This window comes from Esox lucius, chromosome 17, assembly GCF_011004845.1.
Source record: "Esox lucius isolate fEsoLuc1 chromosome 17, fEsoLuc1.pri, whole genome shotgun sequence".
NCBI classification, from domain to species: Eukaryota; Metazoa; Chordata; class Actinopteri; order Esociformes; family Esocidae; genus Esox; species Esox lucius.
This window is the reverse complement of record NC_047585.1, coordinates 9,229,065-9,248,707: the sequence shown is the minus strand read 5'-3', so window position 1 is coordinate 9,248,707 and position 19,643 is coordinate 9,229,065. Positions and strand designations below refer to the sequence as shown.

Here is a 19,643-nt window from a genome sequence, read left to right as displayed (position 1 = left end):
AAGTCATCGTAGACAACTATTACAAAAGACTGTATGCTGTCATTGATGTTAAAGGGGGCAATACACAGTATTAAGAACAAGGGCCTGTTGAACAGGGGTGAGTTCATTTTTTTCTTTGTTGCCATGTTTTGTTTTATAATTGTGCCATTCTGTTATGACCTACAGTTGAATGTGAATCCCATAACAAATAAAATGTGTTTTTCCTGCTCACTCACGCTTTCTTCACAAATGAAAACATTAGTGAGCCAATTCCCCAAGGGTTTGCAAACTTTTGAGCACAACTGTATAACAGTATAACTGTATAACAGCCGTTTTGGAGTGTTTCTGTGGGAATTTGTGTCCATTCAGTCAGGTACTGATGTTGGCTGAGAAGCCCTGGCTCACAATCAATGTTCCAATTCATCCCAAAGGTATTCAGTGGGGTCAGGGCTTTGTGCAGGCCACTGGAGTTCCTCTTGACCAACCTTGTCGAATGATGCCTTTATGGATCCTTCTTTGTACACAGGGGCACAGTCATGCTGGAACCGGAAAAGGCCTTCCCCAAACTGTTGCCACAAAGTTGGAAGCACCCAATTGTCTAAAATGTCTTTGTGTCCTGTAACATTAAGATGAACCTTCACTGGAACTCAGGGGCCTAGTCCCGACCTTTGAAACACAGCCCCAGACCATTATCCTTTCTCCACCAATTTTTAGTAGGCACTATGCATTCCAGTAGGTAGCGTTTTTTTGGCAAAACCATTTCGTGAAGCTCTCAACACTCAGTTCTTGTGCTGATGTTGCTTCCAGAGGCAGTTTGGATCTCTGTGGAGAGTGATGCAACTCATGATGTGCTTCAGCACTCAGCGGCCCCGCTCAGTGAGTTTGTGTGGTCTACCACTTCATAGATGGGCTGTTCTTGCTCCTAGGCGCTCAAACTTATAGCACTTATAGTTGACCGAAACAGATCCAGTAGGGCAGAAATTTCACAAACTGACTTATGGCAAAGTTGGCATTTTATGACAGTGCCACGTTTAAAGTCACTAAGCTCTTCAGTACCCCATTGTACTGCCATTGTTTGTCAATGGAGATTTCTTGGCTATGTGCTGGATTTTATGCACCAGTGAGCAATGGGTGTGACTAAAACACCTGAAGTCAATAATTAGTAGGAGTGGCCACATACATTTGGCCCTATAATGTATATATATTTTTTAGGTGTTTAAATCCTTGTTGAGGCAAACAGAGAGTGCACAGTGGTCCTGTGCAGGGTGTTACAGTTGGCTCAGGGTAAGGTTGACCAGGGTAGGGGATGTTGGATGTCTTTTCATGTCAATTTCTTAAATGCATTTTTCAAATTAATGGGAGTCTCTTTAAATGACTCTTTTGGAGATCAGAACTCTGCAACAACTTTTTAAAAAGTAGTCATTTGTTTTTTTTTAATTCATTTTCATTTAAGGCAATCCAATACAAAGCATTTCACAATCCACCTCATGACAACGATCATGTACAATAAAAAAAAAAATGCTTTCAATAAAAGAGGCAAACCATGCAAATTAGAAACCTGGAGCGATAAACAACAAAGATGAAAAGAGGGGATTAAAAAAAATTAACAAAAATAATATACATCATAATTAAATATTGACTATATGCAACATGCTGATCGGCTACAGTTTTCCCAATGCTTGATCAATCAAGAGATCTCACGGTAACAACAGAAATGGCCAGGCACGAGAGAGAGGGAAGAGAAAACAAATAATCCACTGAACTTGCTGCCATATTTGGCACTAACATGCACATCATCCGGATGAAATGGTGTCTATGTTACAGATGGTTGGCACAGAATATAAAACACTGTCTGTGTTACACCAGCTTGGTTGATGAATGTAAAGAACAGAATCTGAAAACAGCTCAGGGGTTGACTGAGAAGAGATGCTTTCTTTTTTAGATATATAGCCATAAAAATACAACTACTAGAACAAACATCCCCATTCAAGTACATGTGCAATTCTATTTCTATTATAGGGATGTAGTCAGCAGAATAAATGGCTTTGTATCATACGCATTCCCAAAAAAATAAAGTTATTATCTCAAAACATATCAATACGCTTATCATCTCCAAAAATACTAAATAAACATACTGTCAGAGTAACCAGTACACCTCTTAAGGAATAATGGGTTTTCCTTGAACTTGATCAGAGAAATATGTATTCTTGTAAACTACTGTTATTAGTAAACACACATACACACATATCTGATATTCTAGGTCCACATCACTCAACACTGAGAAAACCAATCAATTTACTGTACATATATCAGGAATGGGGTCAATTTCAATGGAAGGCAGTCAATTGAGGAAGTAAACTGATATTACTATTCAATAATGGACAAAATAGTATTTGGTTTCAATTACTTTCTCAACAAAGCGAAAAAGTTACAATTTATTGCAACTGTTTTAAAATGTTAATTGTCTATTATCTATATAACTTCCTGAATTGACTGCATTAAATTTGAATTGACCTTAAACCTGACAGATATATACCATTTTTATTTGCCCCTGAAATATTATACACAACAACGTACAAAATCTGACTAGCCAGATTTAGCCATTTTCCAAATATTTTTGTCCCTACAAAACAAACATTACTCTTACAGACTTGGGAGAAGGGAGTTTTGGAGGCATTGCAAACTGCTGGTAACTTTCCAACATTTTCCAAAGTGTGATTTCTGGAAAACCTGAACATTTCTGTAAACTAACCTAGAATATTGCAATCACAGTTGAATGCTGTCTACAGTGTGTTAAAGCCTGTGGAGTATTTAACTTGCTGAGGAGATCTGTCTTTCAGCTGTGCTGTTGGCATCCAGGAGTGTAGTCTCCTCAGCTTAATTCAATTTCAGCCTGACTTCATTTGATTATGACACCATAATGGCTTCTTTTCAGGGAGCAGGAAGGCTGTTAGGCGGACTGAAGCAACGTAGTGAAATACTTTGGGAAAGTTATTGATGTCTGTTTATCATGAAAAAGATTCAATAGAGTGAAATTTGATTCAAGTGGATACAATTACTTTCTATATCAAGTTTAACATCAATAAACAACATTCAGTATTGGGAATTAGAGAAATGGAAAGAAATTGAAATTGAAAAGCAATAAAAAAATAACAGTAGTTGAAAGAATAGTGGCTTTTTGTGCTTTCAAATTGTGTGATATCTAGGTGTCTAGAATTTATTTAACTCATACCAGAAATGTGGTAGACTATCAGAACCCTTAATAAATAAACAATACTTAAGTATTTGTTTTATAGATAGGTTATAGTGCGACACAAAGCTGATGTGCATAGTTACAATCCTGTGGTTGTTGTTACATAAGTTAAAGAGCTATAAGAATCTCTCCCTTGTGCTTTTACATGTCCTTAAACTATAATTGTTTGTAATAGAGAAATCACATCTGGAAGGTCATACCTGTATATAAATTACATATCCTTATATATCCATGCCATTTTGATACATTATAAATACAGGCATATGGAGAATTGAATCCTATATGAACATGCGTTGAAATGGAAAGCAAGAAAAATAGAGCCAAGAACATATAGGAGTCTAAAAACAAGGAAAAGCAATGGAAGCAATAAAACAAGACAGACACCATATGAGGCTAATAGAATAGTTTTTTACCGTGAATGATAAAGCTACAAATCAACAGGAGGATGCCCATGACCAAACCAATGAAAAACCATGGAAAGGAATTCAAAAACATCCCCTTATTAATACACACAATGGCAAACCAGGTCAAAGTTCAAAGATCCACTTGTTCTGTTATAGTCAGACAACTAGATCGCGGACAGGCACAAGTTTCAACCACAATATTACCACATGACCCCTTTCACCCACCTGCTCGAAAAACAACACCATATAAAAACAGTCACTGGCCCATGTATGTTGATAAAAAGACAAGTCCTTAAATGGTACAGCAACTGTACTGAAGTCACCCCACAATGTTCTCTGCTCATCAGAGAAACAGACATAATAGATAGAAGCGCATTGGACAGAAACGCTGTTGTCTTATATCCCGAGAAAGGGAGAGTCCTCACACAAACACCCGTTGCTTCAACAACTTCCTATTACATCACATCCTGTCCCAATCAGGAAGTTGAGAGTTCCAGGGTAAGGGGGCTGCAAATCTTTGATGCTGTCTCCCATTGGATTCTGAGATCAAATGTATGTGTGTGTGTAAGTGGTGGTGAGTTCAGATCTGTGTGTGGTGTGTGTGTCCAGGGGGAGTGTATGGGGGAGGTGAAGGGTTTGGTTTGATGCCTCTGCTCTTCATGTAGGAGATGAACTGATCGGGGATCTCAGCAAGGACGTCCTTGGCTAGCCGGGCCATACTCAACACATGGTTCCCGGTCCGGTCCATGTAGTCTCGGAATGGGACAAACTGATAGGAAGAGAGCACTGTAAGAGCTAACAAGCATGCTATTAAGACCCCAAGGGTAACACCTTATGATCAGTGTAACTGAAAAACATGTGTTTATAGACTTTATAAATGTCAATTAATAATGATGAGGCTGATGACAAGTAAGGCCTGTCTTGTTTGCTCTTCTACCCGACTGTTTTTTTTTCTTCTCTGTATTCCTTATTGACATTTCTTATTAAAGGCAATTACAAAGACATTTTAAATCTATAAAGTGTTTGACCTTTCATTCATCCATATTTAACCCCCTTTGTACAATGCCTTTCTTTGGATAGAGACCTCTCGGGTAAAACTGATATTTCTATTGCTAAAAGCAAGCTCTGTTTGTTCATAGTTGTGTTCATGGCCTGTTTCTTTCTAAAGTGTGAGTGCGTGAGTGCGTGAGTGTGTGACTATTGTCTGATTATGCGTGCGTGTGTGTAAGAGAGTCACCTGAACAATGTCTCTCTCTGCAAGCTTCCCTCTAGAGGAAATTCGGATGTCATCACCATCCAACTCCACCATGGCTGAAGGGTAAAGATACACATGCAAGCACACACGCATACACACACCAAACACGGTTGCACACACATTTGTTTTAAAGCGGAATTTATTTTCTCTTCCCTCATTTTCACTCTTTCTGTCTTGGTAGGTGATCCCCAGAAGGATGTTCTTTTTTTATATAGAAACTTGGAGAAGAATGAAACAGTAGATTATGGCTCTTGCTATGGATGACTACAATGCATTTTGTGTGTAAGCATGTTCTAAAACAATCCTTTTTTTATCTGTGCAATAACATTTGGATGTTACGGTATCTAACTGAATGTGAACTTTGCATAAATTATATGTATTTGTAATTTTATGTTGTCTACCACTAGCTGCGCTAGTATTTAGTAAATAAATGTTTAAAATAAGATAACGGAACTACACCATTGAACCAATACGTGTTGAGACTATTCACTTCACGATTAAAACCCCTTTAAAAACCAGTGATGAACGTGAACTGTGATTTGGGCATTTTCATGGGTGTTCCTGGTATTTGTTTACTCAATTGTGGTATATTTTGCTGCTAGTAAACCTCCATTTTTTTCTTTATATGCGGATATGATACTGTACCTCAAGCATGAATCACATTAAGGTTGAGATGTCCTGTGTCAGTCAGTTCTAATCTATTCAGCTATTATAGGAATTATAATAATTATATGCTTTTAGAACTCTACGTGGAACTCATAATAACCCTGGAATCAGCTATTTGGCCTGATTACTTTAAACTGTATTACATAAAAAAAACTCTCAACACTAAAATCCTCTACGCTCCACCACTATTTCCCTCTCTGTCTATTTCTTTCTCAGTCTACCTGTTCAATTATGTCCATACACTTATGTCCATACACTTATGTCCATACACTTATGTCCATACACTTATGTCCATACACTTATGTCCATACACAATTACTATTTGGTAATTGTTTGGAATTATAATAATCTGGTTTGGGTTACTAATCTGAGCCTAAAAACCAGGCTTAGTGCCCTTCTCAAAAACACTTCTTGACCTTTGAGTTCTTTGTAATGGTAGGAGTGGGCATCACGTAAGTAGCTCTTTTGCAAACATTGTGGTGTTTTTGACCTTATTCTGTTGTGCATAACTTGTTAGAAGTTTGTCAATATACTCTGAGAATGCTCTTACAGAATAAAGCATGCAGGGTTTCAGTTAGTCCTGTTTGTTGAATTCCTGCTTTGCAAGCAGACCCCACTTTACTGCCATATAATAAAATTGCTTCTATTATAGATTCAAATATTTTTATGCAGATACAAATCAGTATTTCTCTTTTGTTAGATGTTAACTGGCATAAAACACACAGCTTTGTCTTTCAATTTATTCACGAAGTACCTTTTCAAAATTGTACCAAATATATTTAGGTGTGTTTGTTTTATATGGGTTGTAAGCTTAGCAACTGTACAGATCCAACATTCCATAGAGCTGTAATTGTTGCTTCTGATTTCTATTGTTAGTTTCATGAAAGTTCATCCTGGGGGGATATGAGGGGAGCGGAATGCTGATGCTAGTTGTTATGTGTTTGTCTCATTCTGTGCTAATGGTGTCTGGTCCACAGAACAGAATATTTCCCTGCATTGAACCTGATGGGTGGAGGGGGTGGATATATGCAGAAAAACGATTCCCGTACCATGTATACGCTCCTCTCAGTACTTCACCTCCCTTCACCAAAACATTAGAAACATACAGCACACAGGATTACTTTCTTGTCAAACTCCATTTTAGAATTTCCACCAAATTAGTTTTGACTAGTAGTATTGAGGGTGTTGGCTTGATTTTAACCAAATGTGCATTCCGAGTCCCTCCCCTGGGTGATTGCTCTCAATATGCTCACTGCGTTAACCATCTCCATGTTGCTTGTGGACGACCAGTGGTCCTATCTTCACATCTCCTGCGAAACAGTGATGTTTGAATATTCTATTCCCCTACTAAAATCTGTGTTCCTATCCCTTTGTAGAATCAAATCTCCACTGCTGAATCAAATTAGTTTCTAACTGTCTTGCAGGCCATTTGTCTGACTAACTGCAAGGAAACAAAGCAGCTTGCCACAGGAAAATGCTTGGCTGCTGTGTGTGAATGGAATGAACGAAACCAGTTAAATCATTGACTCACATTCAATCAACTAGCTTTCAGGGCAGGTTAATGGTGATGATTACAATGTGGATGTGGACATAGTGCCGAGCCTTTTTCATTAGTTGTCCGATTGTATTAATTGGGCACTCTGCCAATAAATAATACTTTAGCAAGCAAGTGTTCAAGTTTAAACATAAATTACTACGTGAAAGTTTTAACATTGACTTTAAACCGGTATTATTAAAGTTTAGAATGTCCAGAATGTGTGAGTTTTGATCAGGAATACTGGGTAGTAACAAGCACTTTGATATAAAAAAATAAACAAATTAGTGGTCATCTAGCTCAGTTCGTAGAGCATGGAACATGACGCTAAGATAATGGGTTTGATTTCCTATGACAACCTGTAAGTACATGAATGCACATGGAACTGTAAGTGGTTTTAGATAAAAGCTTTTTAGATAAAAGTAAAATTTTATGTATTATCACTAATCCTGATGTAAGATTTTTTTTAAATAATGAAGTATACATTACATTACAAGTAACAGCTTAATTCAACCTTGTTTTTCATTGCAGTGTAGATTCAAAATGTATTGGTTGTTTTGTATGGATTCAGTATATTGTAAACAAATACATAAAGTGAATTAAAGTTAACAGTGCTTATTAGCTTATTAATATTATATTGTCAGCTTCATGTTGTGAAAAGATCTAGCTACTTACCATCAAACTCAGCTTGTCCCACTCCAACAATTATTATCGACATGGGCAATTTAGCCCCCTGAAGAGAAGAATAGGAAAATAGAAAAAAGTTATGCATGCCCTCTGAACATCTCTGAACAATCCCAGTTGTTTTCTTTGTAATTATTCAGAATGATAATTTATATACTTATTTGTTTTCTTTTACGTTAATTATTATGTACACAATTAATTTCTCAAGAGAGTACATTTCCCCATACCTATTACATATACAGTGGGGAGAACAAGTATTTGATACACTGCCGATTTTGCAGGTTTTCCTTCTTACAAAGCATGTAGAAGTCTGTAGTTTTTATCATAGGTACACTTCAACTGTGAGAGACGGAATCTAAAACAAAAATCCAGAAAATCACATTGTATGATTTGTAAATAATTAATTTGCATTTTATTGCATGACATAAGTATTTGATCACCTACCAACCAGTAAGAATTCCAGCTCTCACAGACCTGTTAGTTTTTCTTTAAGAAGCTCTCCTGTTCTCCACTCATTATCTGTATTAACTGCATCTGTTTGAACTCGTTACCTGTATAAAACACCTGTCTACACACTCAATCAAACAGACTCCAACCTCTCCACAATGGCCAAGACAAGAGAGCTTTATTAGGACATCAGGGATAAAATTGTAGACCTGCACAAGGCTGGGATGGACTACAGGACAATAGGCAAGCAGCTTGGTGAGAAGGCAACAACTGTTGGCACAATTATTAGAAAATGGAAGAAGCTCAAGATGACGGTCAATCTCCCTCGGTCTGGGGCTCCATGCAAGATCTCACCTTGTGGGGCATCAATGATCATGAGGAAGGTGAGTGATCAGCCCAGAACTACACGGCAGGACCTGGTAAATGACCTGAAGAGAGCTGGGACCACAGTCTAAAAAAAAAACATTGGTAACACACCACGCCGTCATGGATTAAAATCCTGCAGCACACGCAACGTCCCCCTGCTCAAGCCAGTGCATGTCCAGGCCCGTCTGAAGTTTGCCAATGACCATCTGGATGATCCAGAGGAGGAATGGGAGAAGGTCATGTGGTCTGATGAGACAAAAATAGAGCTTTTTGGTCTAAACTCCACTCGCCGTATTTGAAGAAGAAGGATGAGTACAACCCCAAGAACACCATCCCAACCGTGAAGCATGGAGGTGGATACATCATTCTTTGGGGATGCTTTTCTGCAAAGGGGACAGGACGACTGCACCGTATTGAGGGGAGGATGGATGGGGCCATGTATCGTGAGATCTTAGCCAACAACCTCCTTCCCTCATTAAGAGCATTGAAGATGGGTCGTGGCTGGGTCTTCCAGTATGACAACGACCCGAAACACACAGCCAGGGCAACTAAGGAGTGGCTCCATAAGAACCATCTCAAGGTCCTGGAGTGGCCTAGCCAGTCTCCAGACGTAAACCCAATAGAAAATCTTTGGAGGGAGCTGAAAGTACGTATTGCCCAGTGACAGCCCCGAAACCAGAAGGATCTGGAGAAGGTCTGTATAGAGGAGTGGGTCAAAATCCCTGCTGCAGTGTGTGCAAACCTGGTCAAAACTAAAGGAAACGTATGATCTCTGTAATTGCAAACAAAGTTTTCTGTACCAAATATTAAGTTCTGCTTTTCTGATGTATCAAATACTTATGTCATGCAATAAAATGCAAACTAATTACTTAAACATCATACAATGTGATTTTCTGGATTTTTGTTTTAGATTCTGTCACTCACATTTGAAGAGTACCTATGATAAAAATGAAAGACTTCTACATGGTTTGTAAGTGGGAAAACCTGCAAAATCGGCAGTGTATCAAATACTTGTTCTCCACACTGTACATAGGCGCGTGCCAATGCACCACTCAGAGGGGGTTGTATTCATTCAACCACACAGTAAGAGTCTTCATTATTGTTGACGCCCATTTGATTTTCATACATTCCATGACAGCTTTATGGTTACACGCCCGGCAGGTATAGGTTGGCACCACTAATGTTCACCACACCACTAATGTTCTTGAGTGGAGGGCACTTTTAGCCTGCTGAACAACCATTAACTATTTTTAATGGATCTTTATTGCAGAGACAGAGAGAAAGAGTGAGAGAAGAGCATTGCCATTTTATTATCTAAACCCTCTATATGTTTGAAATGCTGTTTTTTCTCTCTCTCCAAATCTCTTAGTCTGACAATTTTTCTCAATTCCAAATATTTCTGTCTCTGACACTTTCCTTCTCTCTCAATTCTAAATCTCGAACACTTTTTCTCTCAATTCCAAATCCCTGACATATTCCTTCCCATTTCCTTCTTTGACTTTCTATCTGTTTTCTCCCTCCCAGACTTTCTCTCAAACTTAAGGCCTCCCACTCCTTCTTTCTCTTTCACCCACAGTGTAAGATGATGTATCAAAGAGATAGAAGATAGTGGATGTTATCAGTGATGGACCTCAGTTCTCTAAACCTGGAGGAATTGTCTCTAGGATCTTGCTAAATTGATCAACAAATTGCTTGAGGCTCCCCATAAATCCTAAACGGGCGGTAAGGCGCTCGTTGCATTTCTTGGTGTGTGCAGGGACGTCTAACGAAGCCCTCCTGATGTTCCCCTAGTCCTTTTAGGCTCAAATCCAATTATCCCTTACATACTCCTGTTGCTGCATTCATCAGAGACGAAGCTTGTTTGCTCAGTAAATTTAAGGCTAGCAATTCTTTGGTGTTAAAATAATTTTAATCTAATGATGAAAACTAAAGCCAATGTCATTACTGATGTTGGTTTTACAAAAAGTGTTTGCAAAATAAAAACATGTTGGGGTGCAATTGTCAGAGAAAGTATAGCATAATCCCCTTTCATTAAACAGTTCAGCAACAAAGACAAGAAACCAAAATAACCACTCCAAAATGTAATGGGAGCATGACTAGATGACACATAGAGGAACCCAGTTGACTAAATGAGGAGGATGCATTACAACTCTTGGTTTTGGGAGGGAAGCTGATAGTGAATCGGAAGTGGAGGGAGAGGGTGGCGGTCCCGACTATCACCACAGCAACCCCGACCACCAATCACCCTCCCAGCCACTCCCAATACACACCCACTGGAAGCACTACTGTTCTTTGTCATTTAGCAGAGGCTTTTATCCAAAATGATTTACAATTAATACATTCATCTTTTAAAAAAGCACACAACACAGCAGAAACAAGGTCTGGATGGAGTAGTTCCTAAAAGCTGAATGGTTATTTCTGCCTATTTTACTGTGTGATTGCCTTAAAACATTTGACATAATATGTTGATAACAGGACAGCTGGTTGCTTTCTTGTAGATAGTTGCATTTTTCTCCAGGATGCTACCAACATAATGTGACAACCAATCTTGTTTGTTACGGGGGCGAGAACTACTTCTGTCTCAGGCTTTTCGCCTCTGTTATTAGCCTGAAACAGATCGATGCGCTCAAATTATCAGTGTGCAACATGGCTTCTATCATGGCCTCTGTCCTCCCACGCTACACACAAACACACACAGTCATCACCGCATCAGTGCATTAAGCATCAACCAAAAATAACTTCTCTTCCATGCACCATTTATGCCATCCCCTCTCATCACGGTGACTGACAGCTGAGATCCACAGCCATAAGGAAAACACTGGTTACCATGGCAACCCCCTGGATGTACTACTTTACAACCCTCAAAATAGCTAAATTAAACATGTTGCTATCCCATGATATTCTAACATATTGTAGTAATTTAATTACAACACAGTTTCAAAAAAGTTTGGAGACTGTGTAAATTGGAAATTAAAACAGAATGCAAAGATACAGAAAGTAGATCATTTAAATACTATATTCAATAGAAAATAGTACCAAGACAACATATAAAATGTTATTGTTCCTTGAAATATATATGCCCACTTTTATATTGATGCCTGCCACACATTTAAAAAAAGCTGGGACAAGGGCAACAAAAAACTGGAAAAGTTGTGTAATAAACAAAAATAACCTGGTGGAACATCTCACAGCTAATTAGGTTAATTGGCAACAGGTCAGTAACATGACTGGGTATAAAAAGAGCATCCCAGTGAGGATGAGTCTTTCAGAAGTAAAGATGGGGAGGGGTGCACCACTCTGTGAACGACTGCGCAGGCAAACAGTGCAACAATTTAAGAATAATGTTTCTCAACATAAAAGTGCAAAGAGTTTTGGGATCTCATAAAAGATTCAGAGAATCCGGAAAAATCTCTGTACACAAGAGACAAGGCCAAAAACCAATACTGGATGGCCATGATCTTCTGGCTTTCAGACGGCACAGCATTAAAAATAGACACAATTCTGTAGTGGACATCACTGTACAGTATGGGCTACAGAACACTTTACAAAACCATTGTCTGTGAACACAAGTATGGCGCTGTATCCAGAAATAAAAGTTAAAACTCTACCATGCAAAGAAGAAACCAGATATAAACCACCATCTCTGGGCCCAAACTCATTTAACATGGAATGAGGCAAAGTGGAAAACTGGTTTGTGGTCTGACGAATCAATATTTGAAATTATTTTTGGGAATCATGGACGCCACATCCTCCGGACTAAAGAGGAGAGGGATCATCCGGCTTCTAATCAGCACACAGTTCAACAGCCAGCATCCGTGATGGTATGGGGTGCATTAAGGCACATGGCACGGGTGACTTGCACATCTGTGAAGGTGCTATTAATGCTGAGGAATTTACAACTCTGGAAAGAATTAAGAGACCACTGCACCTTTTTCTTTCCTTTCCAAAAAAGTCAAAAGGAAGGATTTGAGTGAGGAAGAGAAGGGTTAAAATTAAGAGACCACTGCAAATTGAACGCTTCTGTTCCTCACTCAAAACTTTCCTTTTCAACTTTTTCGGAATGGAAAGAAAAAACTGCAGTGGTCTCCTAATTTTTTCCAAAGCTGTATACATATATATATATATATAGGTTTTGGAGCAACATATGCTGCCATCCAGACAAAGTCATTTTCAGGGAAAGCCTTGTTTATTTCAGCAAAACAATGCCAAATCACATTCTGCACGTATTACAACAGCATGGCACCGTAGTAAGAGTCTGGGTGCTAAACTAGCTTGCCTGCAGTCCAGACCTGTCACCCACTGAAAACATTTTGGTGTGTTAACAAAAAACACAACAAAGGAGACCCTGAACTACCGAGCAGATGAAATCCTATATCAAGCAAGAATGGGAAAACATTTCACTTTTAAAACTACAACAAATGGTCTCCACAGTTCCCAAGCACTTACAGAGTATTGTTAAAAGAAGTGGTAATGCAACACAGTGGTAAACATGCTCCTATCCCCAATTTGTTATTTTACTTTAAAATGGTATTTTTCCAAAAGCATTCACATTTTTATTTTCAACATTTGATATTTTGTCTTTGTACTATCTTCAATTAAATTCAGGGATAAATGTTTTTATTTTCATTTTATGCAACGTCCCAACATTTGGATGCCAGATGGAGAGTTACTGTTGGAAACTAACAGTAATTCTTTGAATATATAAATAAATACAATTAAAAACTATAAAATGTGTATTTAACCTAAGATATCCTATCCTTAGCTTTAGCCTAACTCCAACCTCAATAAGCAGAATTTTGCCTAAACTTAATCTAGTCCTAACACTTAACCCTAAACCTAACTGGTAATACCTGAACATGAAAGTAACCACCATTCTACACACTACAGCCAAATCTAAATTGGGAATTGCATTTGCCCTGATATGTAAAATTGTACTTTCCATGTTTCCTACATTACTATCTTTAAATTTTTTATCTTTCCACACCACAATTATTTTCGTATTTTACCTATTCTCCAACCAGGAACCTAATCTCAAAATAAGTCATTTTTATTGCTATTTTCCCAGGTAAATATGCGTAATTACAGTAATGACCTACAGTAGGAGCAATTAGGCTTTATTCATATACAAATGATTAGGTTATTAGGGTTAGGGCTATGGTTTTGGTTAAAGTTACCATCAAGGATACAAAATAGTATGTGAGTGTGTGTGTTTGCATGTGTCCGTTTGATGGACTGGTCATAGCTCAGATAAATTCAACAGAAAAAGTGTAAAATGGGGCCAGCATAAACACTAGCTGTAATTAATTTTTTTCTTCAAAATTGAACATTAATTTGATTAAGAATAAATTGAGAATCCCGTATTCGCTGTATCTTTCTCTGTCTGCCACGTAATTTCTTCCTGTCTCTTCCTCTCTCTGTATGTGTGGTACTGTTATCCTCTCAGAAATAAGTCAATGAATAAATAAAGGAAACATCGACTGTAGGAAATGTCAATTTAAACACAAGTGTACTGGTTCACTTTACTCATTTTAAAGGAAATTACTGTTTTAAGAAATATGATAGAAACTCCAATCATTGCTACACCAATCTGAGGCTAATTACAGGGGGGAGAACAAGTATTTGATACACTGCTGATTTTGCAGGTTTTCTTACTTACAAAGCATGTAGAAGTCTGTAATTATTATCATAGGTACTCTTCAACTGTGAGAGATGGAATCTAAAACAAAAATCACATTAATAATTAATTTGCATTTTATTGCATGACATAAGTATTTGATCACCTACCAACCAGTAGGAATTCAGGCTTTCACAGACCTGTTAGTTTTTCTTTAAGAAGCCCTCCTGTTCTCCACTCATTACCTGTATTAACTCCACCTGTTTGAACTTGTTACCTGTATAAAAGACACCTGTCCACACACTCTATCAAACAGACTCTAGCCTTTCCACAATGGCCAAGACCAGAGAGCTGTGTAAGTACATCAGGGATAAAATTGTAGACCTGCACAAGGCTGGGGACAATACAGGACAATAGGCAAGCAGCTTGGTGAGAAGGCAACAACTGTTGCAAGATGACGGTCAATCTCCCTCGGTCTGGGGCTCCATGCAAGATCTCACCTCGTGGGGCATCAATGATCATGAGGAAGGTGAGGGATCAGCCCAGAACTACACGGCAGGACCTGGTCAATGACCTGAAGAGAGCTGGGACCACAGTCTCAAAGAAAACCATTCGTAAAACACTACGCCGTCATGGATTAAAATCCTGCAGCACACGCAAGGTCCCCCTGCTCAAGCCAGCGCATGTCCAGGCCCATCTGAAGTTTGCCAATGACCATCTGGATGATCCAGAGGAGATTGGGAGAAGGTCATGGGGTCTGATGAGACAAAAATAGAGGTTTAAACTCCTCTAAACTCCACTCGCCGTGTTTGGAGGAAGAAGAAGGATGAGTACAACCCCAAGAACACCATCCCAACCGTGAAGCATGGAGGTGGAAACATCATTCTTTGGGGATGCTTTTCTGCAAAGGGGACAGGACGACTGCACCGTGTTGAGGGGAGGATGGATGGGGCCATGTATTGCAAGATCTTGGCCAACAACCTCCTTCCCTCAGTAAGAGCATTGAAGATTGGTCGTGGCTGGGTCTTCCAGCATGACAACGACCCGAAACACACAGCCAGGGCAACTAAGGAGTGGCTCCGTAAGAAGCATCTCAAGGTCCTGGAGTACCCAATAGAAAATCTTTGGAGGGAGCTGAAAGTACGTATTGCCCAGCGACAGCCCCAAAACCTGAAGGATCTGGAGAAGGTCTGTATGGAGGAGTGGGCCAAAATCCCTGCTGCAGTGTGTGCCAAGTCAAGAACTACAGGAATTTTTTTTTTAATCAACAGTTGAAGAGTACCTATGATAATAATTACAGACTTCTACATGCTTTGAAAGTGGGAAAACCTGCAAAATCGGCAGTGTATCAAATACTTGTTCTCCCCACTGTATGTGTTTGTAGTAAAGCAAATGAGTGCCCACTTCCTGAGAATGGAGATGTTATTTGGAGCTAAATCGTGTGATTTTAGACTGTAGAGGTACACTAGAGGAAGTGATTTTATAGCAGTTGACTCTGAGACCACCATCTGTAACATGGGAATCCTGGGTCTGTGTGACACACCAAATAACTTCAGACCAAAACTTAAGAAGCTGTTCTTGCAAATAATGTAGTGCAGTGACATTAAGTGACTATCCATGCAAAAAAGGCAAATTCTAGTAGCCTTAGAATTTTCAAAAACCAATCAAGAAATGGCAAGGGCAATGACATAGTTTGTGACAAAACCAGCAAAAAACATAAAGAATTCCTCTATCTGCTCAAACCTTAAGAATGCACAATTTGACAGAAAAAAAACTGTCAACTTAAATAACCAGCTGACACAGATAAATGTCTTAAGGCACAAAACAGTTAAATAACTTAGTATGATTCAAATGACTACAAAACAATCTACAGTCTACAAGTGGTGGCAGGATAGCCATGAGGCACCGCAAGAACCCATAAGGGGGTCTCAATGACATCAGAGAAAACTGAAGTCATGCCACTCTGTTATGGTCAGGTATGTTGTCTTTTAGAGTACAGTGATGAATCTCAGTGTGATAACAAAACATTTGCAGGACAGAAGAAAAGGAGCAGAGTCAAACTGTCTATGCACCGCCAGGACAACGACACTGAAAACATGTTTTAACCCCAGCAGTACTTGACACTAGAGGTATAATGTCAAATCATCATGAACATATCTGAAAGTCCATAAACACCAGGAAAACATTAGACCTCTGTGAAGTTGTCTTTTGTCCACAGCCCACAATGTGATAACTTTAACACCACTATTGATTTTCAAGTGTTTTTTCTCTCTGAGGTTTGAAGCATTTTTAGCACGATATGAATACATCCCATATTTCAAGTGTCATTGGCAACAGTACGAAGAATGTCACTGAGATAACAGATAAACAGTTTCCTTCTGTGGATAATCGACTTTCTGCAAAGCAGTTGTCAGTTGTTAAATACTCATTATGCAAATGTATACAACATACTAATGTTTGTTGTAAACATTAAAATCTATATATTATTTTTGTCTGGATGCTTCAGGAATGAAGAATCATAAGATGTAAGGGAAATGCCAAAAATAGAAGAGTTTTAGAGGTGGGTCTACAGGTCTGCAGCTGAATGCTGTAGAATATCTTTGCTAAAGAAAATATTTCATAGCATTCAAGACAACAGCCTGCCTGCCTTCACTTCAGAACAAATGACCATGATGGGAAGTGATGGAAAGTGATGTTGAATTCTACAACATTCTACAACATCTTTTTTATCATTTAACCACTTTTATTCAGTTGTAAAAAATAATTAAAAGGACATAACTCCTATATTCTCAATGTTAGATACCTGATTTTGATTCAGAAAATATGTAGACAATACAGATTGCCCTGTAAAAATATCTAGATGCCTGAATGTTGGGAAATCAAGAAAAATACAAAACTGAAACATGTTGCTTGTTTAAGTATGCAACCCCATGTGCTTTGGAAGCATCCAGTTCACACACATGAAAGACATTTCCCCATCCAGGACAAAATAACCTGTACATTGGCCTTAAATATTAAAGTTACTGTCAGATTTTCTGGATAAGAACCTGACACTTGAAGGATCATTGGTCTGGCTGTGATTCTGAATGAACATGAAGACAGTTATTGTTATAAAGAAATTGAAATGCATGGATAAGTAAAAGTGTAAATAACAATATCCAAGTGTTTGAATATCCCATTGAGAACATTTGGATCAATGAACAGGTTGTGGAACTTGCATCACAACTCACATAAACTTCCAAGAAAAGGATTTCTGTCAAAACTCAGTGCTTGAACAAGAAGGTGACTTGTGAGAGACGCGACAGAGGTCAATAATCCCTTTAAGGTATTTACAGAGTTCACTGGCTGGGAGTAATAGTGAACAGATCCATCATATCAATTACTCAGCATAAAACTGGTCTATATTGTAGAGGGGAAAGAAAGAAGACCTTACTCAGAAAGTACCTTCTGAAAGCATAAGAGTAATCTTGCTTCAATTTGGGTGGTCAGATTAGACCAAGATATAGATAAAACTCTAAGTTCAATGTGTGGCACAAACCTAACACCGGCAGCATCATTCCGTGGGGATGCTCATCAGCAATGACTCAGGATCTTGTTAAAGAACAGCAAAGTACAGGAAAATAGTCCAGGAGAGCCTTCAGTCCTCTAAAAACAATATGCTTGGCATGAAATTCACCATTCAGCAGGACAATGATCCCAAGTACAAGGCCAAAGCAATATTGTAGTAGCTCAAGAACAAAGAAGTGAATGTCCTACAGTGGCCCACTCAGAGTCTTGATCTCGATCCCACTGAGAATCTGTGGCACTAAATTTAAACCAAACATTTGGCAGACTGAAGTAGTTTCAGATAACATTGACATAACCCATGAGTTGGACTTTCTGCAGATTCATAGTGGTAATCCATACATTTATTTTCTCATGGCTATAATCTGAGAGATTATGGGCATGAGAAATTTAACACAACACATAAATGCTGACAACTGAACAAAGGACAATAGACAAGACGTGATGTCCGTTACCGATCGGCCTCACACATCCTATCCATACATCCTGCCCATACCTCCTGATAGGAGTTGTCCATGTGACTGTCATAGGCTCTATGAATAGACCCATGGACCATAGATTTGAACATACCATACCAGGGCATTTTGTAGGATAAACCTTTCTTATTGGAGGATAATAGACTCTGGGTCTATGTAATGGCTGTGTAATGGTGGGCTATGACCACTGACCACCTCTTATGTGTACTGGTATAAAAGACTGTGTTAACTATGTAATTTTTGGAGAACGTAAGAAATATGGAAGATCAACATCTTAGACTCATGCAAAATGTATTTAATAAAGAAGGTTCTCCCCTGACTTGTGGGTTTAATGATTCTATCAGTTGGACAGAATCCAACAATACTATACCTTTGAAAGGCCTTGACCATTCCCCAGGTATATCTGCTGTTTTCTCAGTAGACGCCTAGACTGAGAATATATGAAGATAGGTCGACATCTTCCTTAACCATGTAACCACCTTACCTTAAGAGTGGCCATGGATAATGAGCACTATGTAGGCCATTAAGTAAAATCACATTTGTTGTTGAGAATAAACACTAGTATTCCCCACCAGGGGATTAGAAGCTTTCACCTAGAAGCTCTCACATTCTTTTTGAATCCATTCTCCCATGAGATGCCCCCAAGCACACCCATGCATCAAAGAATTGGCAGAAGCTTTCTTGTAAACAACAGGCATGGCAGTGGGAGCAACATGACTCCCAATTACGGCAACTTTTTGCCGGAACATGGAAGTGGAACTGTTCAAGTAGAGTGAATGTCTCCGACTGGGTGACTGACTGACTACCTATTGTTGATAGCGTAGTGGCTAGAGATGCAGATTGCCACCCATTGGCCCAGGTAATAAATCATTGGCCTGAGGGAAATGAAAGATTAGCTGAGGATAAGCTCGCTACAGGCATCAGTAGCTACATACAGTACACCAATCAAACCAGCCAAAAGGAAAATTCAGCTGCAATCGGATGACCTGTCCGCGGTGGCAGGAAATTAACCACAAATGCAGTCCTGTTTCCAGGCCTTTGAAATACAGAGCTAGAATCCACTCTTATGGAATCCCTTTTGGGTCTTTGCATTGTAAAATGTATGTGTTAAATTTTTTTCCAAATAGTGCAATTATATCATTCTGATGTCATGACTGTTATAACTATGTGATTGGCTAATTGATCCTATATGTGCACCTGGTGTTCGCCAATTTCTTTATGCCTGATGAAGGTCTTTGACTGTAACGTTGCAGTCTTTAGTCTAAATAATGTTGTAGTCTAAATTATAACACCTGTAAGCATTATCAGTGTGCGAGAGTATTTTAAATGTAATTACAAAAAAAAAAATCTCACACCTGCTCATTTCATTTCAGGTGTGATCTGTTGCTTATTTTTGATAAA

General features: G+C 38.7%; 1 protein-coding gene across 4 annotated transcripts in view; it reads right to left on the bottom strand.

Annotated features, from left to right (window-relative positions):
• Window positions 1–1,397: 1,397 nt before the first annotated feature.
• The window catches only part of cpne5b (copine Vb), a 207,868-nt gene continuing 189,622 nt past the window's right edge, over window positions 1,398–19,643 (bottom strand). For 3 of the 4 annotated variants that reach the window (XM_013132288.3, XM_013132289.3, XM_034287575.1), the window contains 3 exons: window positions 7,767–7,824; window positions 4,874–4,947; window positions 1,398–4,405 (listed from right to left, as the gene is read on the bottom strand). In XM_013132288.3, coding sequence (XP_012987742.1) covers window positions 4,217–4,405; window positions 4,874–4,947; window positions 7,767–7,824 — 321 coding nt within the window. In that variant the 3' untranslated portion in view covers window positions 1,398–4,216. Of the gene's footprint in view, window positions 4,406–4,873; window positions 6,868–7,766; window positions 7,825–19,643 lie in introns of all 4 variants that reach the window. The other variant, XR_002198020.2, reaches the window with a different exon arrangement.